This window comes from Notamacropus eugenii, chromosome 1 (genome assembly GCF_028372415.1).
Source record: "Notamacropus eugenii isolate mMacEug1 chromosome 1, mMacEug1.pri_v2, whole genome shotgun sequence".
Taxonomy (NCBI): Eukaryota; Metazoa; Chordata; class Mammalia; order Diprotodontia; family Macropodidae; genus Notamacropus; species Notamacropus eugenii.
In genome coordinates this window covers 377,351,509-377,375,405 of record NC_092872.1, presented here as the reverse complement: position 1 = coordinate 377,375,405, position 23,897 = coordinate 377,351,509, and the positions used below count along the sequence as shown (strand labels likewise).

Genomic DNA, 23,897 nt, shown 5'->3' with positions numbered 1-23,897 from the left:
CCTATTGCTACACTTCATGGAAAAAATATACACAATCCATGTGGACACTTGTACAGTATTCTACCCATGACATAAAATTTACAGATCAATGGGTCTCCTTGCTGAAGACAATTGTCCCCAAGTTTCTTATAAAATATGAAGGAGCCCAGTGTTAAAGGTAGTATGGTAGGAAAAAAAGGCAGATTGAAGTTAAAAGACCTGGGTTCGAATTCCAGGTCTGCCACTACCAATGTGATCCTGGATAAGTCTGTTGAAATCTTTCAGCCTCAATCATCTAATTCCTAAAATGAGGAGGTTGCACTAGATGGCCTCTAAGGCCCCTTTTAGCTCTAAATCCTACTATGTATATTTTACAGATGGGGAAATAGGTTCAAGAAAAGTTGAATAATTTGCCAAAGGGCTAAGGCCTCTCACAGGTCTAAATTCTACCATCTTGTTTTGTTCCATGGAAGTCTTCCCTTCTTGAACCCTTAGATCCTTCTGTCCCTACTTCTATTAGACTAGAAGCAGAACCTCCCAAGCCTCTTAGAAGTTAGCTTACATTTTGAAAAGGAAGATGAATGTAGACCTAGTCATGTCATGAGGATCCATTCTGTACTCTGCTTCTATCATAAAGGGACACCAAAGTGTTGCCTTCCTAGGTGGTGTAAGGGGTAGTTTCTGATAACCCATGTCAGCAGCGCCCTAGGACTGAGGTCATCCACCTCCTGCTTCTTCTGCTACTCAGTTCAAGCAGAAGAAAGTTAAAGGCAAGAATGTCCTTTGCCATAGCATCATACGTGTTGCTCTTGTTGCTATTCTTCAAATTTCAAAAAATGAGCGTTACTTATTATTTTTAATATCATAGTCATTTCTACATACATCTATAAGAACCACCTCCGATGGAAACTTCCCCACCTGACTATGTAGGCAGCGTTCCATACCTTTTCCTTCCCTCTGGTGAGTTTGTCCCATGGATGCTAGTCAGAAGAAGGGTTACCTCCTGAGATAGCCTACGTTACACAACATGTGGGGAGAATACTGGGGAGCAAGCAATGGTTCTGTGACTGAGAATGAATAATGTGTTCTGCCCTTTTTTCTCATAAATAGCCCATGATGGACAGGAACAAAGCAGATGAGCTCCCCAAGCTGCAAGTTGGTTTCATAGACTTCGTCTGCACCTTTGTCTACAAGGTGGGCTTGACCTTCATCCATCCAGTAGCCCGTTTTCTAGAAGCACACAGTTGCTCCCCCTCACTTCACCCTGCTCCCAAATATTAAAAAGAAAAAGGCTTTCTTTGTAGCTTTCCAAATGCTTTCACATGTGTCCTGGGGCTGTGGGGAAGGTGTGGGGGCCCTATGGCCCTAACACAGGCTGAAAAGCCCACATTGAAGGGTTTGGAATGTGTGATCAAGAATTCAGCCATGTTGACTTTGCATCATAGAATTCTCATTGGCTAAGCCCTTTGGAGTAAGTCTCTGTGTGTTGCAGGAAGTGACTGGCAGTAAAGTTCACGCAGTGATTCAGCCTGGAGACATGAACCACACAGAGTAACACAGATACACACGAGTGGGCAAGGCCACCAGGCAATCAGCATTTCCAGAGCTCAGGGGCTCAGCCACAGAGAGATCTAACTTGGCTTTTCTTCTAGACAGTAGTCAGTCTCTGTACAAGGGCCAGTTGAGAAACATGGGAAGTGAGGACTGGTTTTAGCCAGCAGGCTGCTCGAAAGCAATCACAGACATGGGATCTGGATTTGTTTCTTCAGTATCTTGATAACTATTTCAATATAATTGGTCTCCTTTGTAATTAGGTACATAGATAGATACACACATAGATACATACATATATATGATACATACATATATGTATGTTATCTGTGTGTGTTATGTATCTGTGTATGTACGTGTGTATGTAGTTTTTTATGCATTTAAGGAAAACAGCACTCTGCAAAAAGGTCCATTGACTTTCCCAGTTTGCTAAAGGGTCCATGATACAAAAAAAGGTTAAGGATAGCTGACCTAGAGAAAAAGAAGGTTGTGTCCTTATTGAGTCTATTAGCAATAGCTGCTGCCTTCTTGGCCCTTGGATCAATTGCCCTGATTTCCTGATTGTGGTTAACAGGGGAAAGAATGCTTGATTTAGCAGCAGATCTCTGTTCAAATATTGGCTCTGGGACTACACATAAATCATCACCCCACTTTGATCCTTGAGTTTCCCTTCTTTAAAATGGGAATAAGAAGCAGCATGTCATAGGTGTCAGGAGGACCCACATACCAATTTTTCCTTGGACTCTTACTAGCTGGGTGACTCTAGGCAAGTACCTTAATATTCTTTAGGTCTCTGTTTTCTCATCTGTAAGAGAGGTATAATAATGGCCCCCTACCTCACAGGATTGTGGGGAGCAAATAAAATAGTAGACATACGTCACTTTGCAAGTCAAGGCACTATTATGTATTATTAAAATTTTATTATTTTTTTGTTATCAGCTGCTATGATTATTATTTTTATGTCACTTTTCTTTTTGTCAGGGCACGTGTGAGAAAAGTGCCTTATAAACTGTGAAATACTTTATAAATGGGAGTCCTGAGCTTTGTAATTAAGATTATTTTGATTTCATTTGCTCCATGCCGTACAAAGGCCAGTGGAGTGGAAAGCACACTGAACTTAGAGTCATAGGACCTGCATACGAATCTCGGCTCTGTTTTGTAGCAGTTCTGTGACCTTGGGCCAGGTCGATTCCCTTTTCTGGGCCTCATTTTATCAAATTATAAGATGAGGGAGTATGACTATCTGATCTCTAGGCCTTCTGTAACTCTAAATATGATTATTCTTATTTTACAGATGAGGGAATTGAAGCTCAGAGGGTATGAGTAGTTTATTAAGGCAATGGAAGCCATCAGTAGCAAAGCTGAGACTAAAAGTCAGGCCTTTTTGCTCTTTCCTCATACAATTCTACAGGTCCATAGTTAGGGGATAGTTAGTTACATGGGAAGTATAAAGCATCTTACAGGAAGATAAATGATTTATTGAGATAACTCACAAATTTACAGTACTCAGCTTTAATTTTATTGAAAAGGATGGACCGTCCTTGGTTATCTGTAGAGGTATTTGATGAATAAAAGTATATTAAGTGCCTTTATGCAAGTCCCTGGGTGCTGGGGATACAAAGGTGAAAAATGACAGTCTCTGTCCTTAGAAAGCTTCTATTTCACTGGGAAGGATATAGCATATGTACTCAAATATGTTTAATATAAGGGAAACTGTAGGAAAATTGAAGGATGACTTGATTTTCAAAAAGTAGAAGGCAGAGGGTATATAAAATAGCAAGAAATCAGGAGTTAGGAACCCTGGATTTCAATCCTGTTTCATCATTAACTTGCTATGTGATATTAGGCAAGTTACTTTACCTTTCTGGGCCCATTTCCTTGACTGAACAATGAGGTGGGTTCTAGGTAATACATTTTAAGAGAAAGACTGACAAATTGGAGAGTATCCAGGGAAGGATGATCAGTGTGCTTAGGGAATTTAAAACCAAACCATTGGACTAGAAGACTTTTGATCACATTAAATATTTGAAAAACTATTTTGGGAAGAGGGATTAGATTTATTCTGCCTGGCCCCAGAGGACAGAACTGGGAGCAGCAGAGGTAAAGTTGCAGGGAGGCCTTGATATGAGGAAGAACTTTCCAACAAGAGAGTTGTCCATCCCTCCCTTTGCTGGAATAATGGAGAGTGTGCTACCTTCCTGTTAGCTGCTCCTTTGTCCTAGGTGACAGAGATCTCATCTTCTCTCCCAGGAGTTTTCCCGGTTTCACGAGCAAATTACCCCCATGCTGGATGGCATCATCAATAACCGGAAGGAATGGAAGGCATTGGCTGATGAATATGATGCCAAGATGAAAGACCTGGAAGAGGAGAAGCAGAAAAAAACACAGGCCAAGCAAGGTTTGTAGAGGCACAAGTGTTCTATGCGTTGCTTAGGCCAGGGCTGCCCACTGGCTGTAAGCAGCACCAGGTCTGCTGGAAAGCAGAACACCTGAGGCAGAAGACCAGGGTTCAGTTTTTGAGTTTTCTACCTTATTCTCCATATGGCCTGGGGACAAACCAATTTTTCTCTCTGGGCTTTGGTTTCCAAATCTGTAAAACAAGGAGAGGGGACAGGGCAGGTGGAGAGCAAAACTAAATCTAAGTTCCTTTCTGACTCTAAATCCTATGATCTCCATTTTTTTAAAGTGAGAAAACTATTGCTTACTGTCTTTACGTCCCCAGATCTAGGTAGTCCATGGCTCTCTGAGAGGTGTGGATGGTGATCGATTGGTAGAATGGAGCATGCTAGGTACTAGGTGGGGGCACAGTGCATGATAGTGGGAGGGGAGGTCCCCCTGGTCACCACAACTGTCCACTAACAATTTCTAAAGCATGATTTCTATACATGCAAAGCCCTCTTTAGAGGGGAGGGTGTGCAAAAGAAAAAAAAGTAGAAGTCGCTGTGTCCTGCTCTCTCTTGGGGGATACAAGAAAACTGGTGGCAAGAGCTTTGAGCCTCAGTTTTCTCCTCTATACAATGAGACTTGAATTACTTACGCCAGAGAGAGCTGTTTAATCAAAGGGATGTGTAAGCCTGAACACGCTGTGTAAATATGAGCTATCATCGTTTGAGGCTCTCGATGAGCTCGACGTTCCCCGGGCTCGCTCCAGTATCTCGTTCTTGCTCTCAGCTGGCTCTCAGTTGTGTTACTCTGTATTTTCATTTTAAATTTATTGTTGCCCCATCATTTCAGTGTTATCCGACTCCTCATGACCCTATTTAGGGTCTTCTTGGCAGAGGTACTAGACTAGGTTGTCATTTCCTTCTCTAGCTCATTTTACAGATGAAGAAACTGAGACAAACAGGACTAATGACTTGCCCAAGGTCACCCTGCTAGTAAGTGTGTGAGACTGGATCCGAACTCAGGTCTTCCTGACTCAAGGCCCAGCATTTTATCCACTGCACCATCTAGTTGCATTTTAAATTGGGGTCCTTTAAGATGAAAAAGCCCCATTCCTAGTTGCTTTCTGGGGGAAGAGAAGGGAGATAAGAGTAAAGAGCTTAGCCAATAGGAGGTAGAGTGTGGTACAGTAGAAAGAGTACTTCACTTGGAGTCAAATGCCCTGCATTCTAATCCTCATTTTGTAATGATCTAGGCAAGTCACTTAATCTTTTGGGTATTGATTTTCTGAATTGTAAGATGAAGGAGTTGGATTAAATTAGCCTTAAGGTCCCATTATGAATGAATGAAAACTACAGAACTTTATTGGGATAAATAAGATCAAAATTTGAATGTTATTTCCTGTTCCTAATATAATAACCAAAGGGAACAGGGTAATGGGAATATGCCCCCAGGCTGTGCCAGCACCTATGATGGGTCTATGCCCAGTGATAACAATTACGATAATATCAAAGATAATTTACAAACTGGATTTAAATGAGAAAAGATCTGTAAAAACTCTTTATGAAGTTTAAGGTCCTATATAAATGTTAGCTATTTTTATTTTTGCCAATTAAAATACCAGCAGGATTTTTCTCTACAAATAGACAAAATGATAAAGAAAATTCTTGGGAAAACACACTAGCTAGACCAAAGATAGTCAGTAGAGGAGGACTTGACCTTCTGGACTATATCACCCTCTCCCCATTCTGCTCCACCCCCACCCCATCCCATTCCCCTCCCCTTCCTTCATCCTTATCTGGACTCACATACCCTGGGCTGAATGATCTTCTCCATTCATTCTATTCCTCAATCAGATTTTATGAGATTTCAGGGGCAGAGAAAGTCTTGGGCATTGCAGTGGGAGGGGTGGGGCTGGGCAAAGTCCTTTTCTCCTCATAACCTGGAGACCTGGTTTACTGAAAGCAGCACCAAGAAGCACTGTTGGGCAGAGCAGGGGTAGAAAATGCATTTGACCCAGATGGCAGCTTCCTGTCCCTCCCTTCCCCCCCTTAACCTCCCCAGCATAGGATGGAGAAAAAAAGGGTTGGATCTGGCACTGGAGAACATGGGTTCAAATCCAACCTCTGATGTTTATTGCCTGCAGGCAAAATATTTAACATTTGTAGGCCTTAGGTTTTTTTCATCTGTAAAATGAGAGTGATGGACTGATTGATCTTTGAGCATCCCTCACAGCTCTCCATCAATGAGCCAAAACTGTGAGTTTTCCTAGGCCCAGAGTTGAGTTGTTTTGGGGGTCTAAAGTGCTGCTAGAGGAGCTTTATGTGTGGCATTGCTATATGATTTATCTGGCAAATCAGAGAAACTGGGTACTTCACTGAGAAAAGCACAGGAAGTAGTTTAGACCTTGGTCAACTTACTTATCTTCATGAGTTCAAATCCAGCCTCAGTCATTTACTAACTGTGTGACCCTGGGCAAAGTATTTAACCTCTGTTTGCCTCAGTTTCCTCAACTGTAAAATGGGGATAATAATTGTCTCTTCCAAGCTGTTGTGAGGATCAAATGAGATATTTGTAAAAGTGCTTAGCACGGTGCCTGGCATATAGTAGGCACTATATGAATGTTAACTATTATTATTGTTATCCTTGCACAATCCCTACCTTTCCATCCAATCTGTTACCAAGTTCTGTCAGTTCTATCTTGACAACATCTTTTGTATATACCTCTTTTCTCCTGCTGCTACTGCTTTGGTGCAGGCCTTCAAATCAAGGCTCCTCCCACTCTGCCCCTCTTTTACTCAGTGATCTGTCTAAAGAGCAGGTATGATCACGTCTCCTCCCTATTTAATGAACTCATCATTGTTACTATTATCACAGTCACCTACAGCAGTCATTTTTCAGTGGTGTTCGACTCTTTGTGATCCCCTTTGAAGTTTTCTTGGCAGAAATACTGGAGTGGTTTGCCATTTCCTTCTCCAGCTCATTTTATAGATGAGGAAACTGAGGCAAACAGGGTTAAGCAACTTGCCCAGGGTTACACTGCTAATAAATGCCTGAGGCCAGATTTGAACTCCTGTTCAAATTTTCCTATCTCTAGGCCTGGTGTTCTATCCACCTTATCCACCTATCCACTCCTTAGTAAACTCTAGTGTTGAGTCCCCCAAAGATCTATGCCTGCATGAGATCTTTCTTCCGGGCATGAATAAATGAGGTGGGAGCAAGGATGTACTCTGTTTATTCTCAGCTAGCTCAGAGTATATATAGGCATTCTACTTCCATGCATGCAAGAAGCTTGTATACACTGTGTGCTGAGCTCACGAGCTTGGCTGTTGTTGCTCTTGCTCAAGATAATTGTGAAGGTTGGTTATTACATAAGGGTGGTCCATCACATAAGTCATGCAAGGACATGACATCCCAAGAGATTTCTCCCAAGGATACCATGACCCTGATAACCCGAGAGTTCCAAACCCCTTACACTCTAGTAGCTCCCTATTACCTCCAGGATCAAATATAAAATTCTGTTTGACTTCCAAAGCATTTCACAATATGCCCCCTGCCAACCTCTCCAGTCTTCTTGAATCCCCTCCATGTTCCAGTAACAGTGGCCTCCTTGCTGTCTCTGGCACACAACACTCCATCACCCAACTCCATGCCTTCCCACTGGTTCTTTCTCACGCCCGTAGTGTATCCCTTCTGGTCTCCCCTCAAGGCTTCCTTCACATTTCTACTAAAATCTTAATGGAAGAAGCATCTCCTAATGCCACTTAGTGCTAAAGCCTTCCCTGAGATGACCTCTTATTTACTCCTGCATCTCATAGGACATAGCTGTTTGCATGCGTCCTCCCCCATTAAAATGTGAGCCCTGAGGGAAGGGACTATGTTTTTGCTTTTCTTTGTATCCCTAGAACTTAGTAGAGTGCCTGACATACAATAGGTGCTCAATAACTACCCCGCCCTGCCAAGGTTATTATACCACATCTGGAGATGGATTGCACTCCCAGATAACACTGCTGAAAAATGTCACCAGCATGAGCCTTCTTGGGGTGACACAGAGAGTAACAGCAACCAAGCTCTGCCATTTCAGGAACCTTGGTTCCAGCAGAAGGTCCCAGGTTTCAAAGACTTCTTTTAATTCAAACAAGGATTAGGAGAGCAGGATTGTGCTCTAATGACATGGGAACACAGGTACTATCTCTTTAAGGCCCCAGCTCAGCTCCCAGACAAAGTCTTAGGCACTCAGCTTTCACACCCATCAGAAAGATGGAAATTGTGTTACCTCTGATAGAATTTTAAAATGAAAGGAAGAGTTAATTTAGGATTAGAGAAGAACTGGCACAGGCAGAAGTGCAACTAATTTCCAAGGAAAGCAGTCTAAGGTAAAATACAAGATAAAATGTACCAGTGGTGTCCCATAATATCACTTTCCTGCTTACCTTAACTTTTCATTATTGCTACTATTATTCCAGTTCAGAAATAAATGAATGAATATATTTCATCTCTTTGACCAGAGAAAGATCTGGTTCTCATGCCTGGAGTGTTATCCCTCCTGGTCTCCCCTCAGATGAGGAAACTGAGGCAAAGAGGATTAAAAGACTTGCCGAGGATCACACAGCTAATCTGAAGCCAGATTTGAACTCAGGAAGATGAATCTTTTTGACTCCAGTCCTGGCACTGTATTCATTGTGCTACCTAGCTGCCCCTTTGACGGAGAATTACCACTACTGGTTCTGTATCCCAACATTAGTTCAATGTAAAATTAGCTCTTTTCCTCAACTGCTTCCTTTCCTAGAGCTAGTCTTTATTGGATCACATTTAGATAGAGTTGGAGGTGACCTTAGAGGTCTTCTAGCTCAAACCCCTAATTGTTCACATGAGGAAGCTGAGCCCCTCAAAAATTTAGTGATTTGCCAGAGGTCATCAGTTCTGACTGAACAGGGATTTAAACTATGATCCTCTGACTTCAAATACAGCAGTCTTTCAACTGTATCAGCATATCCTTTACCAGGGTCAGGTCATAAAGGAAGTTAGTTGATGGTAGTATTTTTTGTCTGTTTTGTTTTTTTTGGTCAGGTTCTTTCTTTAGTAGTTAACTTCAAAGGGCCTTGTAGAGAGAGAGAGTTGTCTTCAGGGTCTGAAAGATCTGAGTTCCTGTGTGTGTGCGTGGGTGTGTGCGCGCGCGTGTGTGTGTGTGTGTGAGACAGACACACAGAGTCAGACATAGATAGACATAGAAAGAGACAGAGACAGTGAGAGAACCTGGAAGTTCCTTAGGCTCTCCATGGCTCCCGGGAATTAATGTTCTAGACTGCAGAGTAGTTATAGCTCTGCAGAAACAATTTTCTCTGTAGGAGTCCCTGATACCATGTCAGATTTGAACCATGAAAGTTCTCAGAAGGGAAGCAAGAGCATTGTAGCACTTTCTTGTAACAATTTAAGTAGCTACCGTTCAAAGGTTACTAGATGTAAACTGAGTAAACCTGCAGTTAACAGATTTGAACTTCTTCCTTTGTTTGTAAACTAGCACACCCATTTCTAGTCATATGCAATTCTCCTGTCGTCCAGGGTTTTTTCAAGATCCCTGACAAGGTCTCATCAATAACACCCACCAGTTTTCAGCACACTGAGATGGTGTTTATGTGGGTCTGGTAACTTGAACCTACTGGGGCAGCTATAGTAGGTGCTTTCTGTTTATCTCCTAACTTATCTTGGGTATCCATTCCCTTTAACCACTTGAATCCTTTTCCTAGGTATTAGGTCAGGAGTTTCCTTAGTAGAGAAATAAAACTTGAGCAGTTCTGCCTTTTCTCCATTGTTGGTCAGCATTGTCACAGTCACCTACAGCAGTGTCTTATCCTCACTTTTATAATTCTCTTTGATACTTGTCTAAACTAAATTAAAAATCCCTTCTCTTTGACCTATATTTCTATCACCAGCTTCAGCTCCTGTTAAGCTCTGGTTCTCCCAAAATCCTTCTTAAAGGACCATATTCCTTTTTAGTATTCATTCTCAGTTACCTACCTTTGGTCAGTGACACTCCTGGGGTATCCACAACTTGAGACAATTCCCCCTTTTCTTTTTCATCAAAATTGTCAATGTTTGTCTTTTGAGAATTCCTTGTTGGGAATGACAACCCAAAGGTTGCATTCTCCTCTAGAATCTTAGGCCATGAAATCCCGTCTACCCTGCCTCTAAATTCATAGGATCATAGATTTAGAATTAGAAGGGATTTTAGAGGTCATTTAGCCCTGGTATAGGTAAATAAGTAAATAAATAAAAAATAAATAAAAAAAATTAAGTAAAATAGGTAGATAAGTAAATATAGGTAAATAGGTAAATAAGTAAAAAAAATAAGTCAATATGGTCAATAGCAGCAATTGTATCCTGCTCCATAGTAGCAAGTGTCCTAATAGGATCCATGCTTCAGTTGCCAGATCTGCTCCCAACAAGCTTAGGGAACATGGACTCAGGCACAAATGGTACTCTACTGGGGGTGTGGTTAGGAAGCTGTGACTTCACCACCAGGATCCTAACTTACCACGCCTATGCCGGGGGTCAAATGAAGGAACTGGGAGTGTAGATTTAGCCAGGAAAAGAGGAACATGGGAGTTCTCCTCAAGCATCTGAAGGGCTGTCTTGTAGAAGAGGGATCTGGTCTGTCTTCTTTGTCTTCAGAAGGAAAATTGACAAACTTTGGAAGCAAGTTGTAAGATAGATTTAAGCTCAGTGAGTGGAAAGAATTTCCTAACAGTGAGAGCTAAGCCAAAATGGAATGAGCTGTTTCCTTCAAAGGAGCTGGTTCCCCTTTCCTGGAGATCTTTTAGTGGAGGCTGGATGACTCTGTTAAGTGTGAATTCTTGTTCACATATGGTTTGAACCACATGGCCTTGGAGGTCTTTTTCAGATCTTGAAATTCTTTAATTCACCCAATTTTACAAATTAGGAAACTGAGGTACAGAGAAGGAAAATTATCTGCCCATGGTCATACAGATACAATATGTGTGTGTATGTATGTATGTATGTATATATATACACATACATATATATTTGCAAAGTTTGGATTCAAAAACAGGTCCTTTGATTCTGCATTCAGGCTTCTTTTCAGGACACATGCTGCATCTTTGAAATCTGTTCTCTTTAAATCAATTTCCTCCTGAGGCACTAGGGGGCTCAGTGCCTAGAGTGCTGGGCATGGAGTCAGGAAGACTCATCTTCCTGAGTTCAAATCTGGCTTCAGACATTTATTAGCTGGGTGACCCTGGACAAGTCTATTTGGCTCAGTTTCCTCATCTGTCAAATGAACTAGAGAAGGAAATGGCAAACTACTCCTGTATTTTGCCCAAAAAAACCCCAGTTGGGGTTACAAAGCATTGGACAAGAAAGAAAGAGCTGAACAATAAATTTCCTCTTCTCTGTCATTAGTTCTAAGATTAGTCATTTCTTCTCAAGGTTCCCATTTCTATTTCAGCAGGCAGCTCCTTCTAATAATCCATTACCTCAACAGAAGTCCTTTCCAGTTCAGTATTACATGATTCCAAGTAGTTGGAGAGCTGAGAGTGGAGGGAATGGCAGGGGAGAAGAGAAGGGGATTTGCTGCCGGACAACAGAATTACAGGAAGAGAGCAGTTTATCTATGGTGTTTTAGCCACCCTCTCCTGCAACTCGATTCCTGAGAGCCTAAAGCAATGTTGCCCAAAGTGATATGTTCATGGAATACCATGGGACTTGAAATCCATTGATGGAATATGAACGTTGGTTAGGGTTGTAGGATATGGAAAACTCTACAAAGAAAGGTTTGGTTAAAATTTTAGGATGAAATGGAGGAAATTGAGCCCATCACTAAATCAAACTCAAGTATTTTAGACACACTGAAAAATTCAATACTTAACATTTTAGAAGGGAAAATATTACTAGTCATCTAAATTTTCTCCCAGAATCCATTTTGCATTGTGTGGAATGTCAGGGTCCCTTAGGACACAAATTGGAAAACGTTGGCCTAAAACAGACCTGCATAACTTGGCAGTTGATAGGGGCCAAAATTAAAATAGTCTAAACTTCTTCGGGCCACAGATAGGTTTTCAGTGGCTCACTTTCCAAGTAAGGTATAATTAATGATTATGCTATTTTGCAAATTAATCATTTTTTTATAAAGGGAAATTTCAATTAGTATCAATTAATTACACTTATTACTTAAGATTTTTATTTACCATGAAATCGATTTTCTCAAAAGAGACAGACTGATGGCGGTTGATTGTCAAGGATCACATGACAAAGAGGGGAGAGTGTGCAGTGGCAACCCATCTGCCAAGTTACATGATGGGCACAATAGTGATGAGTGGAAGGCAGGTTAAGCAGGGCACAGACAAAGCACTCATTACATCTTTACTTTCTTTTACATCCTTCACATTTTTCGAGGGCCACCCAAAATCCTTCAGTGAGTTTTGACAAGTGGCCCAAGGGCCATATGTTGTGCAGGCTCAGAGAGAGTGAGAACTCTAGCATTGGTGCTAACTCACCCTACCCAAAATTCAGTTCAGTCTTTCAGGCCTCTTGTATGCTGCACCTGCTGACACCCTCCCCCTCTCCCCGCAAAGTATTGCAGGTGATGGAAACTATCAGCTGTCTTTGGTGACTTGGTGTTTTCTTTTTTTTCTCCTTGCAGCAGCTGCTGGACACCAGGGAACACCTGGAGCTGGAGAAGGAGGTCCACAGTCCAAGTCTTGTTCTATTCAGTAGTGCAAACTTTTGTATTACTGCTGTTGCATTACTACCACCAGGTAGATGGTTCTGGGAGAAGGAGCCAAACTCTGAAGGGGAAAATAGTCAAGTCAGCAGGAGAAAGTGCAACGTCTTAAGAAGAAAATTAATTCTAGAATGATAGAATGTCAGGGCTAGAAGGGACTTCAAATAGACTTAAATCTATTTCATAGATAGGGAAATTGAGGGTTAGAGATGAAAATGACTTGCTCAAGGTCACACAAGCAGTTATGGCAACATCCTCTGAGAGAATGCAGTGTGTATAGACAGGTAGATGGATTGATGGATAGATATGTAGATGGATAGAAGACAGATGGACATATAAAGATGGATAAACAGATAGATGAATAGATAGATAGATTTGTAGATAGGACATTTATTAAGTACTTAATATGTGGTACAAAGCACTGTACTAAGCAATTAGAACAGTTTCTCTAACAGCAATGACCATCACCCTGCAAAGGCTTTGCTTTTACACAACTGCTGGTTCCCTTGCCCATTTCGCATCCTGTTCTCTAGCCCTGGTTATTTCCATGACTAGCTACTGATTTTCTCCAGACTCTCTTTAGGTATGAGACCAAGGATTTAGAGTGTGATGGAAGGAATGTGAGATTCAGAGTCAGAAGATCAAGTTTCATATCCAGAATTTGCTATTTATTAGCTGTGTGACTTTGAGTAAGTCACACATTTTCTCATCAATAAAACGAAGGGGTTATATTAGGTTATCTCTAAGGTCCTTTTCAGCTCTAAAGTCTGATCTAACGAACCCAGGGGATATACATTTGCAATAAAGAAAGGAGTGTTTGATGTGATATAATTGCTGGCAAGATAAGTTATTATAGCATCCCTCACATCAGTGTGGTAACAACCCAGTACAGGAAAACTAAGCTTCAGTGCAAGCTGGATGCACCCCATGGGTCCTGGATTTCAACCTTATATTGATAAGTATTGATTGAAGTGGGGGAGGTAATGCTGATTAGGTTGTATACTTTGTTTTACATGTAAACAGTATCATTTGTTAACAGAGAAAAAAATAGTTTAAAAAAAATGCTAAGGTGTGTTGCAAGCTTTCAGACACGAGGGGGAACCCAAGGCAAAAATTCTGGTACTCATGTAACAAGAGTATCTCTATTTCCAGTGTGTTGTCTTGGGCCTAGGGAGCTTGAGTGCGCCTTTGTCAATAATATAACTCTCCACCCAAAACCCAACTCAAAGTAAAATCATTTAATAAGAAAGCAAGGAAAGAAATGTAGCAATAGAGCACTTCCCCTGCAAACCTAGGACAGATTTTCCCATTAATTGACATGCCATCAGTGGGAAAAATGGATACAAAGGGGATCATACAGGGGGATCATGCACACAAGAACATGCATGGTCAGGGTACGCACACAGAAGAGTACAAGGGTATGGAACATATGGAAGAGTGACTCACATTTCTGATGCTGCTGCAGGGCCACTCTTATCTTCTGATGATATCCCACGAAGCAAGCCAGTGTGCAATTCTGGGTATTGATTTCAAGTCTAGGATTCCTAGCTCATTTGGCAATTCTAATTGCCCTGCACTCTCTGGGGAGGGGGCTCCCATATTTGAAACACTGGGGCTAGAGACAAGGTGGTTTCTCACAAAGCTCCCACTTGTCAAATTCCTGTCTTCTCTCAGCTTGGACACACAAAGCCCAAATGACAGAAACACAGGAGAAAGAAGACAGCCCTGCAAGGGACTTGGGAACACAGAATATGAGAGGCAGAAGGGCACTTGGAACACAGAAATGTTAGAGCTAGAGATCATTGAAGTCCAAGTCTCATTTTACAGATGAGGCAACCCAAGCTAAATAACCTACACAAGGTCACCTAGCTAGTGAGTGATAAAGTGACAGCTAAAACCCAGACCTCCTGCCTTGCAGGGCAGGTCTCTTCACTCTACATCCCCCAGGTGAGTCCTTCAGGGATGACTGCCTCAGAGAGCGATCAGATATGTACCACGTGAGTTGAATAGTGGCACATGTGGCATACCTGTAGGTGGCTTTTCTTGACCTGTTTGGGGACTTGGGCCCCACACACCGAAATGCACCAAGAGTTTCACCTTCTCTTGTCCCTAACCTCAGGATCCCAACTCAGCGACCAGAAGGCTAATAAAGAAAGGTCTTGGCCAGCGCATGTCCGTGTGTTTTGTTGTGTTTTTAAACACAGTAGTGTATTTGTTATAGTTTATTTATAGGCGATCACGTCACTATTTACAGTACATGAGCATAGAGATTCTACAGTCTTTGTGATGTAAACAATTACCTCCACAGCTGGAGTTTGAAAAAAAGAAGCCTGTTCTGAAGTATTTACAGAAGTTAAAATAGAACTTTATACTCACGGGATAATAATACACAGAGCAATTTGGTTAAATTATCTACGAAACTATAGAATCTGACAATGTAAAAATACAAGGAGACATCTTCTCATTTAGAAGGTAGACAGGTAAATCACACTAGAAATAAAATAACGACAACCACAGGAACAATATTACAAGGCGTAGGGACCCCTTGCCTTTGAAGGTTAAAGTATATTATATAAATAAGGACACATCCCAACAGAAGCGGGAAAATATATAAAAACCTCTACCAATTAAAAAAAATAGCAAAACTAAAAACGATTCTCAATCATTAGCGGTGTCTTTTACAAAATTAAAATTGAGCTTTCTATTATAAATAACAAAGCAGATGTGTCCCTCTGTAGGTGAAATTCTTGCACCTTTCTCAAGAAATGCATCAACTGAATTTCTCTCTCTTTCACACACACACACACACACACACACACACACATATACACACACACACACACACACACACACACACACATACACACCCATGCATGGGCACTCTTTGCTGCATTTACCTTGCCTTGCTTCCAAACTGTGCCCTTTTAGGGGTATGGGGATCTGAGCTCATGGAACCACCCCCAGATTCTAGCTCATGATGGAAAGATAAAGGCTTCCCTTGGCTCAATATTGCTGAGGGTTGTCAAGGTTGGGCTGGGCTAGGCTGCCACCTGACCCCTAGAGCCAAGGATTAAGGCTCACCTATAGACAGAGAGCATCATTCCATCAGAGTTCCTGGGGGAGCCTAGGAGGCCCCAGTGAAGATTTCAAAGCTAAACTTAGGATGCAAGGCTGGTTGGGAGGAGTGGGAAGGGAGGGTAAGCAGAACTCCCTAAGGATTTAGGAAGATTGCCCTAAACTAGGGCACTATAGGACCCTTTCCCCCTAGGATAAGCTGCCCGGAATACTAAGTGGACCATCTCCTTTTCTACCAAATGCCCTCATCAAGACACTCTCTGGGAGTCCCAAAGCCTTCTTGGTAGGCTATTTTATGACTTTTTATTCCTAACCTGAAAGCATTTGAAAAGCTATTTAAATACAAAAAAAACCCCACACACTTCCACCTTTTTCTCCACTGTAATTGAATATTCATTCAGCACCTACTGTGTGCTCAAGTGCTTTCCAGGACATGGGAAAGAGCAGGCCTGGCCCTGCTTAGTTTTGGAGAAGCCTTAAGTTCTCACCTCATCCCTCATTTCTTTCCCTCTTTTGGGGGACAGGTGAAATGTGCAGAGTGGTTACCCTAAGGATACCAGGAGTCAGACTTGCTGGTATTGCACTTTTGGGGAAAGCTGCTTCATGTACCATGGACTTGCTTTTTGGAGGTTCAGGCTTGGTCCCCCATGTCCACAACAGTGTTTAGTGCAATTGAAAACAACAAAATCCATGGAAAGTCTACAAAAATTATGGTATCTATGTCCCTTGATAGCTAGTGTTATAATGGGCTCTGCCATCCTCAGCTGGACAGAAAGCAAAAGGGAGAAAGTGGATTCCCACCTTCCTCCACCTCCTTCCACCAAATACGTTACATACCCTGTATTTATCCACTTTGGGCCTTATCAGTCAATAAACATTTATTAAGCGCCTACTATGTGCCGGGCACTTTAGTAAGGCAAAAATGTTAACAAATTCCAAGAGTCAGGCCCGATGAAAAATGCCCATGAGTTGATCACAACTTTAGGAAAAGTGAAACATGAGTGGTTTCTAGGCCTCCTTAGATGAGTGGAGAGTTGAGAAGTAAGGTCCGACTGTGTTTAAAAGTCAAGGGGCAAAAGGATTTTAAAAGTTGGGAATCTAAGAGTTTTTGTTTTGTTTTGTTTTGTTTTGTTTTGGTCTGGACTTAATAAGTTCATCGGTGCCAGGATCTCCTGACTGATGTAGATTGGCAATTCATCTGTAACTCAGTCTTAGTGAGCTTCCTGGGGGCATCGGTACATGGAAACTTGCCAACATGGTCACGTAGCTACTGTACAGTGAGGCAGGGCTTGATCTCTGGTTTTCCCAATTCCAAGGCTAACCCTCTATTCACTATGCTGCATTGTCTCTTGAGGGAAAAATCTAGTATAATGAAAAAAGCACCTGTTCTGCGGTCCAGAGGGCCAGATTTAAATCCTGATTCTTAATTCTTAATACTTCTATGTCCTGGCACAAGTCACTTAATCTTTCTAGACCTCTGGTTCTGCATCTGCAAAATAAAGGGGTTGGACTAGATCTCTAAAGTCCCTTCCAACTCTGCATCATATGTTCTGGTCTAACCCTATCCCCCCACCCTCATCCCTTAATTTACAGATAACAGTCTATATATGATGAAGTGGAAGGAAGCCCATGTCTAGGTCTGTACCAGACAAATGTTTCATCCTTACAAAAACCTAATTGATGAACCATCACGTTTCACCTGTGACTTTTCATCTAACCATCTAAAAGCAACATCTGAAAAATCTTACTAAACTATTTTAGCTTTTGCAAACAAGCAAACTCCTAATGGGGAAAATTTCCCAAGGTGCACACAGTGTGAGGAGAACAGATGCTCTCTGAATATACCCTTCCATGAAAGCATCCACTGCAGAGAAGATTTCAGGCAGACATCTCTGAATGCCATCCTCTCATATCATCCTTTAAGAGTCTATGGCTTAAGCTCTGAGGAGGCCTCCTCCATATAGGAGTAAAAATAGCTGGTTCCCTGTATCTCGGCTGACTGACTCACTGAGAGTATTCATTCCTAGGGCTGGAAATGGTCCAGTGGCTGAAAACTGGATTAAGAAAAGTAGGTAGGAGCCTCTCCTACCTCACTATGGCTTGGCCTACCCACAGCTGCAGAAGGCAGTGGAGAATATAATAACATGATAGAATCTTAGGGTTCATCTAGTCCAACCTCTCCCCACCCCCGTTGCCCTATCTCCTGCCACAACCATTTTACAGAAAGCTTAAACTGAGGCCCACAGAGGAGAAGTCACTTGTTTAAGGTTACCCAGCTATATAGAGAAACCAGCAGTCTCACAAAAGGGCCCTTTCTCACTGAGACACTGGCTTTACAGAAATGCTTTTCAAACTCCTTAACCTCTTCTATTTCACTGGGCTTGTGATGAGACTGGGAGTAACCTTTTGTTTCTAGATTTTGTTGTTGGAGACTCTTGCAAAGAGATCTGACAAAGCGCTCCAACAGGTGGGGTTTTCCTTTCATATACCATCTAAATGAGGTGGTTTCTAGCTCTGTTTCTCCTTCCTTCCACTGGCACTCATGACTAGCTGGCAGCATCTCTCCTCATTTCAAGTTACCTCCTTATATTGCCAGAGAGACAGATAGGGCCCTCCTTGTTTTAGTGTTTTCATTAAAGTGACCTACTGGCTTAATATAAAGTCATCCCATGTCTATACCCAAAGCTTGAAGTGACTGGGTTCCAGAATGAAGAGTTATTATTAGACAAATGGTACTTGAGTGGCATGCTTCAAGCCCAGCTCTCCTGGGCAGTAGTGCGAGGGAAAGAACATGAACCAGGAACCAGGAAACCTGGGCTTAAGTCTTAGCTCTGCCATTAACCTTAAGCAAATCACTTAACCCGTATGAGCCTCAGTTAATGCTTCTGTAAAATGGGAGATATCATTTGCACATCCTCCTTTACAGGGTCCATGAGAAATATGCTTCACAAACTGTAAAGTGCTAGAGAAAGCGGTGTTGATCATTCTTCTCTTTACAATACTGTTCCAGACTCAGCAAGGACCACTTGAGTAGATTTTTCCTTTGAAATGCAAAAGGAGGTTGGGGGACAGGATCCAACATATTGCACAATGTTATTGATTTTTTCCCCCCTTGGTCAGTGTAGTACAGAGAGGGACCCTACTCCTTTGGCCAAGAAAATGAGGAAGTCTACCTTCCCTGTACGTGCAATTCCTTCCCCGGAAGGCTCTGGCTTTCCAAGTATAGGAAAGTTTCTCCATCTCGATGAGAGTAACTGTCGGGGGATCCCTTGTTCTAGCACCCAGCACTATGAACAAAGTATATGGGGATTGCTATGTCTCAGTTCAGCATCATCATCATTTTAAAAAAAATATTCAGTCTTTCAAAGTCTCCGGGACAAGTTTCAAGTACGGTAATGGCAGCAACCAAAGAAATTCTCTGTCCAGCCCCAAATAGGTTGGTTCATCCAACTAGCTACTGACCTTCAGGCCTCTGGGCCCCTAATGGCCCACACTCGCCATGGGCACCAGTGTGCGTATTGCAGAAGTCTTGGAGAAATCTCTCAAAACTATTTTATAGGCTCTAGGCATGAAAAAGACCACTTATTGCATTTCTTCCTATATTAGGACTTGAATATTGATAGAGTTTTTGAGTCATGGTACCCTCTTTCCTCTCGCACAATTGATGGCACTGTTGCTTTCCTAAGCCTGGACTACACCCTACCTCCAGCTGCATTACAGTGCTATGAGATTCTAAAGCAGATGTGGATACCCTGGATGGACCCTTTGCTGCACTCAATCCATTCATAAGCTTCACATTTTTGATGCATTTTCCTTCTGTAACCAGAGCCCAGGTGTGAGCTTTGATTCAGCCTTGTGCTGAGGAAGGAGATGGAAGAATTCCACTTAGCGGTTTGACTGAGTTTTGTTTTTTAAACATCAGCACAGCACAGAGACAGATAGCACTGCCCATTCCTAGATGGGGGTGAGGGAGGCTATCAGACACAGTCCACACAAAGCGATGTCATGGCAATCACATGTAAACATCATTGTGGGGAGGGAGAAAATACGAGGATGGGAAAAGGCAAAGCTACAATGAGGTGGCGGCCAAAGGCAGCAAGAGGCTCACTCACTCTGGGTTCCAGCTGGAGGTTTGGGGGGAAGAGGATGGGAAGGGTTGACCACAAAGAGAGGAATAACCAGGTACCAGGCTCTGGCCTTTTGTGGGAAGCACATAAACTCAGGACATTTGGGGACATGATGGAGTCACAATGATGAATGGGGAGCCCAGAGGATTATACTTTGGCAGGCAGAAATGACTTGAGAATTATTTTTTGATCACAGAGAAACAAGTAACTTAATTACTTTAAAAAAAAAAAAAGATCTGGAGGTCAAGGGCTCCCCCTTCACTACTCACCTCAGTCTTAGGCTTCTCTCTTTTTTTTTTCTTCCCTCCTTACAAACTTGCTCTCAGCAATTTCTTTCACACTGAGGTCAGGAGACTCTCCCCAGAAATATGTACATGTTTACAGGAATCACAGCCTTCAGCTATTGGGGGGTGGGGCACACATCTTAAATGATAGAATTAGAGAATGTGAAAGTTGGAAGGGACCTTAGAACAGAGAATATTGGTCCTGGAAGGGGCCATGGGGATCATCTAGTCCAATCTTCTCACTTAACAGATGGGGAAATTGAGGCTGACTAGTAGATTAGGGTAAAGTCTTTCCACTGGAACAGGCGGCTTCCTCCTTAGTTGCTTAACATCTCAGGCAGTAGTATCAGAAGGCTGTCCCTAAAGTGAATGCCTGTAGTCCCATGGAAAACTGTATGACCCTAACTCAAGGAACACCATCAGCCTATGACAGAATGTCATCTGTTCTAGTCTATAGCATCCAAGTAGCTCTGTCTCAGAAAGTGCTACTTGGCACCAGTTGGGTGTCACTTTAGTGGGATTATGATGGTGATTCAGAACAGCCTGCCAGCTATGGGTTTCCTACATTCTCTATGGATGAGTTAATTTGGTAGCATTACCTGTAAGGATCCCAACTACCACACTTCAGACCAGAAATGAGGCTTGTTCTATTTTTTCTAGATCATATTACAACAGTTTACAAGAATCCTCTGCCTAATGTTCAGCTGATTGGTTCTCTCAACCATTTTCTTGGCTTTAGGTGAAATGCCATCCCAAGAGGCAGTAGGTGCCAGGGGAACAATATTTTAAATTGTTATATTACAATAATCAATGTCACAGGAGATTTTCATTAATATATTAAAAACAAATAATTATGAAATGACATTGGTCAGGGCAAACTTATATAAACATGCTAGTAATAAGAACTGAGCACTAGCTAGCAACAGTTTCCTGTGTAACACTTGGAAAAACCTGCCATGAGAGCTACCGTCACCCCAGAACTGTGATAGATAACTGGTCTTAAACATGATTGGTTCTATATTTTGGGAACCCTCCTTCTCCAGGCTGGCTACTGGCCCAGTAGAAGAGGTAGTTAATGTGGGCAGTGCTGAGCTGATGTGATTTCTGGCCTGGTAAAACTCTCAACTTCTGGGCTGCCTGACTGATGGGAGATGAAAGAGGGCTGAGAAGAGAGGGCCTCTACAGAGACCATTCCCCATGATACTTGAGTTTCTGAGATTTACTTGAACATGGCCACTTGGAATCCAGACAACAGCCTTATGGCTAGGACCAGTTTGCAAGGACTCAGGTAGTTAGGAGACTAGGTACAAGAATTAGAGCAGCACTGTCTCGACTAGGGGAAACTTCCTCCAGGACCCTCTTCCCACTTGATTCTTTTGTGGTTAGGATCGTCTCAGATATTCACAAAACATGCTCTTTAGTCAAACTCTTTGATCTGGGTGTTTTGACAATATTTACAAAATTAGCTCCCAATTCCCTAAGAATTCTTTCTGCCACTTGTGAACAAATTTCCACATCTCCTTGTTAGGATGGCTGCATTTTCACTTGAGGGCCACAGAGATTAATATCAGCTCTTAACAAAGCCCAGTATCTACACTGCAGATGGAGAGGATAGGGATATGCACTGGACCTGTAATTGTATTAGTATAAGGAACTCCTGGATGAGGAGGTTCCCTCTGTCAATACAGGCCATCACTTTCTCTGAAATTCATAGCTTTAGAGATTTGCCTAAAGCCAAGAGATCAGGTTACTTGTCTAGGCTCACGAAGCTAGTATGTGTCTGAAGTGGACTTGAGCCTTCCTGGCTTTGAGGCCAGCTTTCTTTACCTATCATACCACCTATCTCATTGTGAGTGGGCAGTTTCAATAAGTATAACAATTTGTGGCAGCTTAAAGTTTGTAAGCACTTTTAAACTGTCTGGGTTTACTGGGTTGGTAGTTACTGGGCGTTTGGAATAGTTTCTTGTCTGGTAGCTAAACAGGAGGGCGAATGAGAATCAGAGTGGACTGTTATGTCACTGGCATGTATAATATTGCCAAGAAAACTCCCTGGACAATATTGGCATGGTATAGTCTATGGGGTCGTAAAGAGGTAGACACAACTAAACAACAACAAATGTACGGTATAGTTAACCTAGTCCAATTGTGATTGAAACTGCACGACTCAGAAGCTTACTCTGAACTCCCCATTTCCAACAGGAACACAGATGGTCTCAGTCTAGACCTTTGGCCATTGCTCTGGAGGCTATGGTTCTACCGCCCAAAGTAGCCAGTGCAAAGTCGTGGGCTGGGATGATGTTGGGCAGAGAGATGGACAGGACTGGGATGAGGAAGGATAAGGGTTGGAAGATGGGCTGGTGACAGATGGAGGCTTCACACAAATGTCCATCCGGCCTCCTGCTCCAGGGAGGAGGTGAAGTCCAGTGGGGTCTCAACCCTCCCTGCTTTTCCTCCTTCATTCTTTTCTTCCCTCCCTCCCAGGGCCAGCCGGGAGTCCATCAGCACAGTGGCGAGCACCTCATTACAGTGCATAGTTAGAGATCCAGGAAGCGGCACAATGAATTAGTTTGAAGTACAGTACATCTGAGCCATAAATATGGTATTTTAAGTATATACTTTTTTTCTGCAATTAAAAATTAGTTTATAGTCCTGATTCTATTCACAAGTAACGATTTTATCATCACACACTACAGACAGAGAAATGTAATGGGAACACAGCTACAACTTCACAATGGGAAGGGGGAAGTAAGGGGTTAGGAGGGTTGGGGCTGGGTGACAAAATGCTTACAGACTCACCAGAACAACCAATCTGAAGCAAGGGTACTAAAGTGTGGCAGTGGAACATCAACACCATGGAAACTCACAAACAAAAGCAGCTTTGTTCAATGTAAACATTGATTTAAAGGGACAGCAGTCTCATTCTCTCATTCTCTCTCTCTCTCTCTCACTCTATTTTCCCATATACTTAATTTCTTTGAAAACGTAAACATATTGGAAGGGCCTTGACTGAGGTATTGAGGTATTCCTCTAGGATTAAGGCTGTTATCGATGCAGGCTTCTCTGGGCCTCCTTCAGCAAGCTGTCAAAATCCATAGCTTCGTACTTGTTTTTCACTGAAGTTGGGGAGGCCTCTTCTGTATTGGAATCTGAGGAGGGCAGGGACAAGAGGAGGAGTGAGAGACTGAGTCGAATCTAAGTGGCATGAAGCATGCCACCTTGGATCAGCCCCAAACTGATGTTGGGGAAAGCCTGGGATTGACTTTTTTGAGGTCAGCCTCTATGGTTAGGGAGGGTCTCCAATTAGTGTTCCCTTAGTAACCCTAATAATATACTTAAAGAAAGTTGAAGCTAGAAGGAAGCTTTGAGATCACTTAGTCTAATACTCATTTTACAAATTGGGAAAAATGAGTTCCAGAGAGATTAAAGGATTTGATCGAGGTTATCAAGGGAGAACCAGGATTAGAATCCAGGTCTTATGACTCTTAAGATAGTGCCCTTTTTGCTGCACTAAACTGGTTACCCTTAAATGTATAGGCATCCTTGGAGGTTCATATGTTTGTATGTTTAAACGTGTATGAACCCTTGAGGGAAGCAGTTCATATTTCAAGGGGTACTATTTTGGAGGGTAGGGGGTCATGAGTCCTAGAAATGCAATGTTTTTTTGTTGCTGTTGGAATCTTTCTTGTTGCCTCTAGCTGGGAGTAAATATGAGCTATTTTGGGGCTCTGAGGACAGCATCCAGGTTATGGGTTAATAATT

At 42.3% G+C, this 23,897-nt stretch overlaps 2 protein-coding genes across 5 annotated transcripts in view; one reads left to right on the top strand and one right to left on the bottom strand.

The window, feature by feature from the left end:
* The window catches only part of PDE6A (phosphodiesterase 6A), a 95,414-nt gene extending 82,760 nt beyond the window's left edge, over positions 1-12,654 (top strand). Inside the window, exons 20-22 of the mRNA XM_072630689.1 lie at positions 1,090-1,173; positions 3,781-3,928; positions 12,572-12,654. Of these exons, the coding sequence (XP_072486790.1) occupies positions 1,090-1,173; positions 3,781-3,928; positions 12,572-12,645 (306 nt within the window). The 3' untranslated portion in view covers positions 12,646-12,654. The remainder of the gene's footprint in view (positions 1-1,089; positions 1,174-3,780; positions 3,929-12,571) is intronic.
* Positions 12,104-23,897, bottom strand: part of PPARGC1B (PPARG coactivator 1 beta) — a 164,129-nt gene continuing 152,335 nt past the window's right edge. For 2 of the 4 annotated variants that reach the window (XM_072630687.1, XM_072630688.1), the window contains exon 12: positions 14,860-23,284. In XM_072630687.1, the coding sequence (XP_072486788.1) occupies positions 23,181-23,284 (104 nt within the window). In that variant the 3' untranslated portion in view covers positions 14,860-23,180. Of the gene's footprint in view, positions 12,717-14,859; positions 23,285-23,897 lie in introns of those variants that run through there. The other 2 variants (XR_011971940.1, XR_011971941.1) reach the window with 2 other exon arrangements.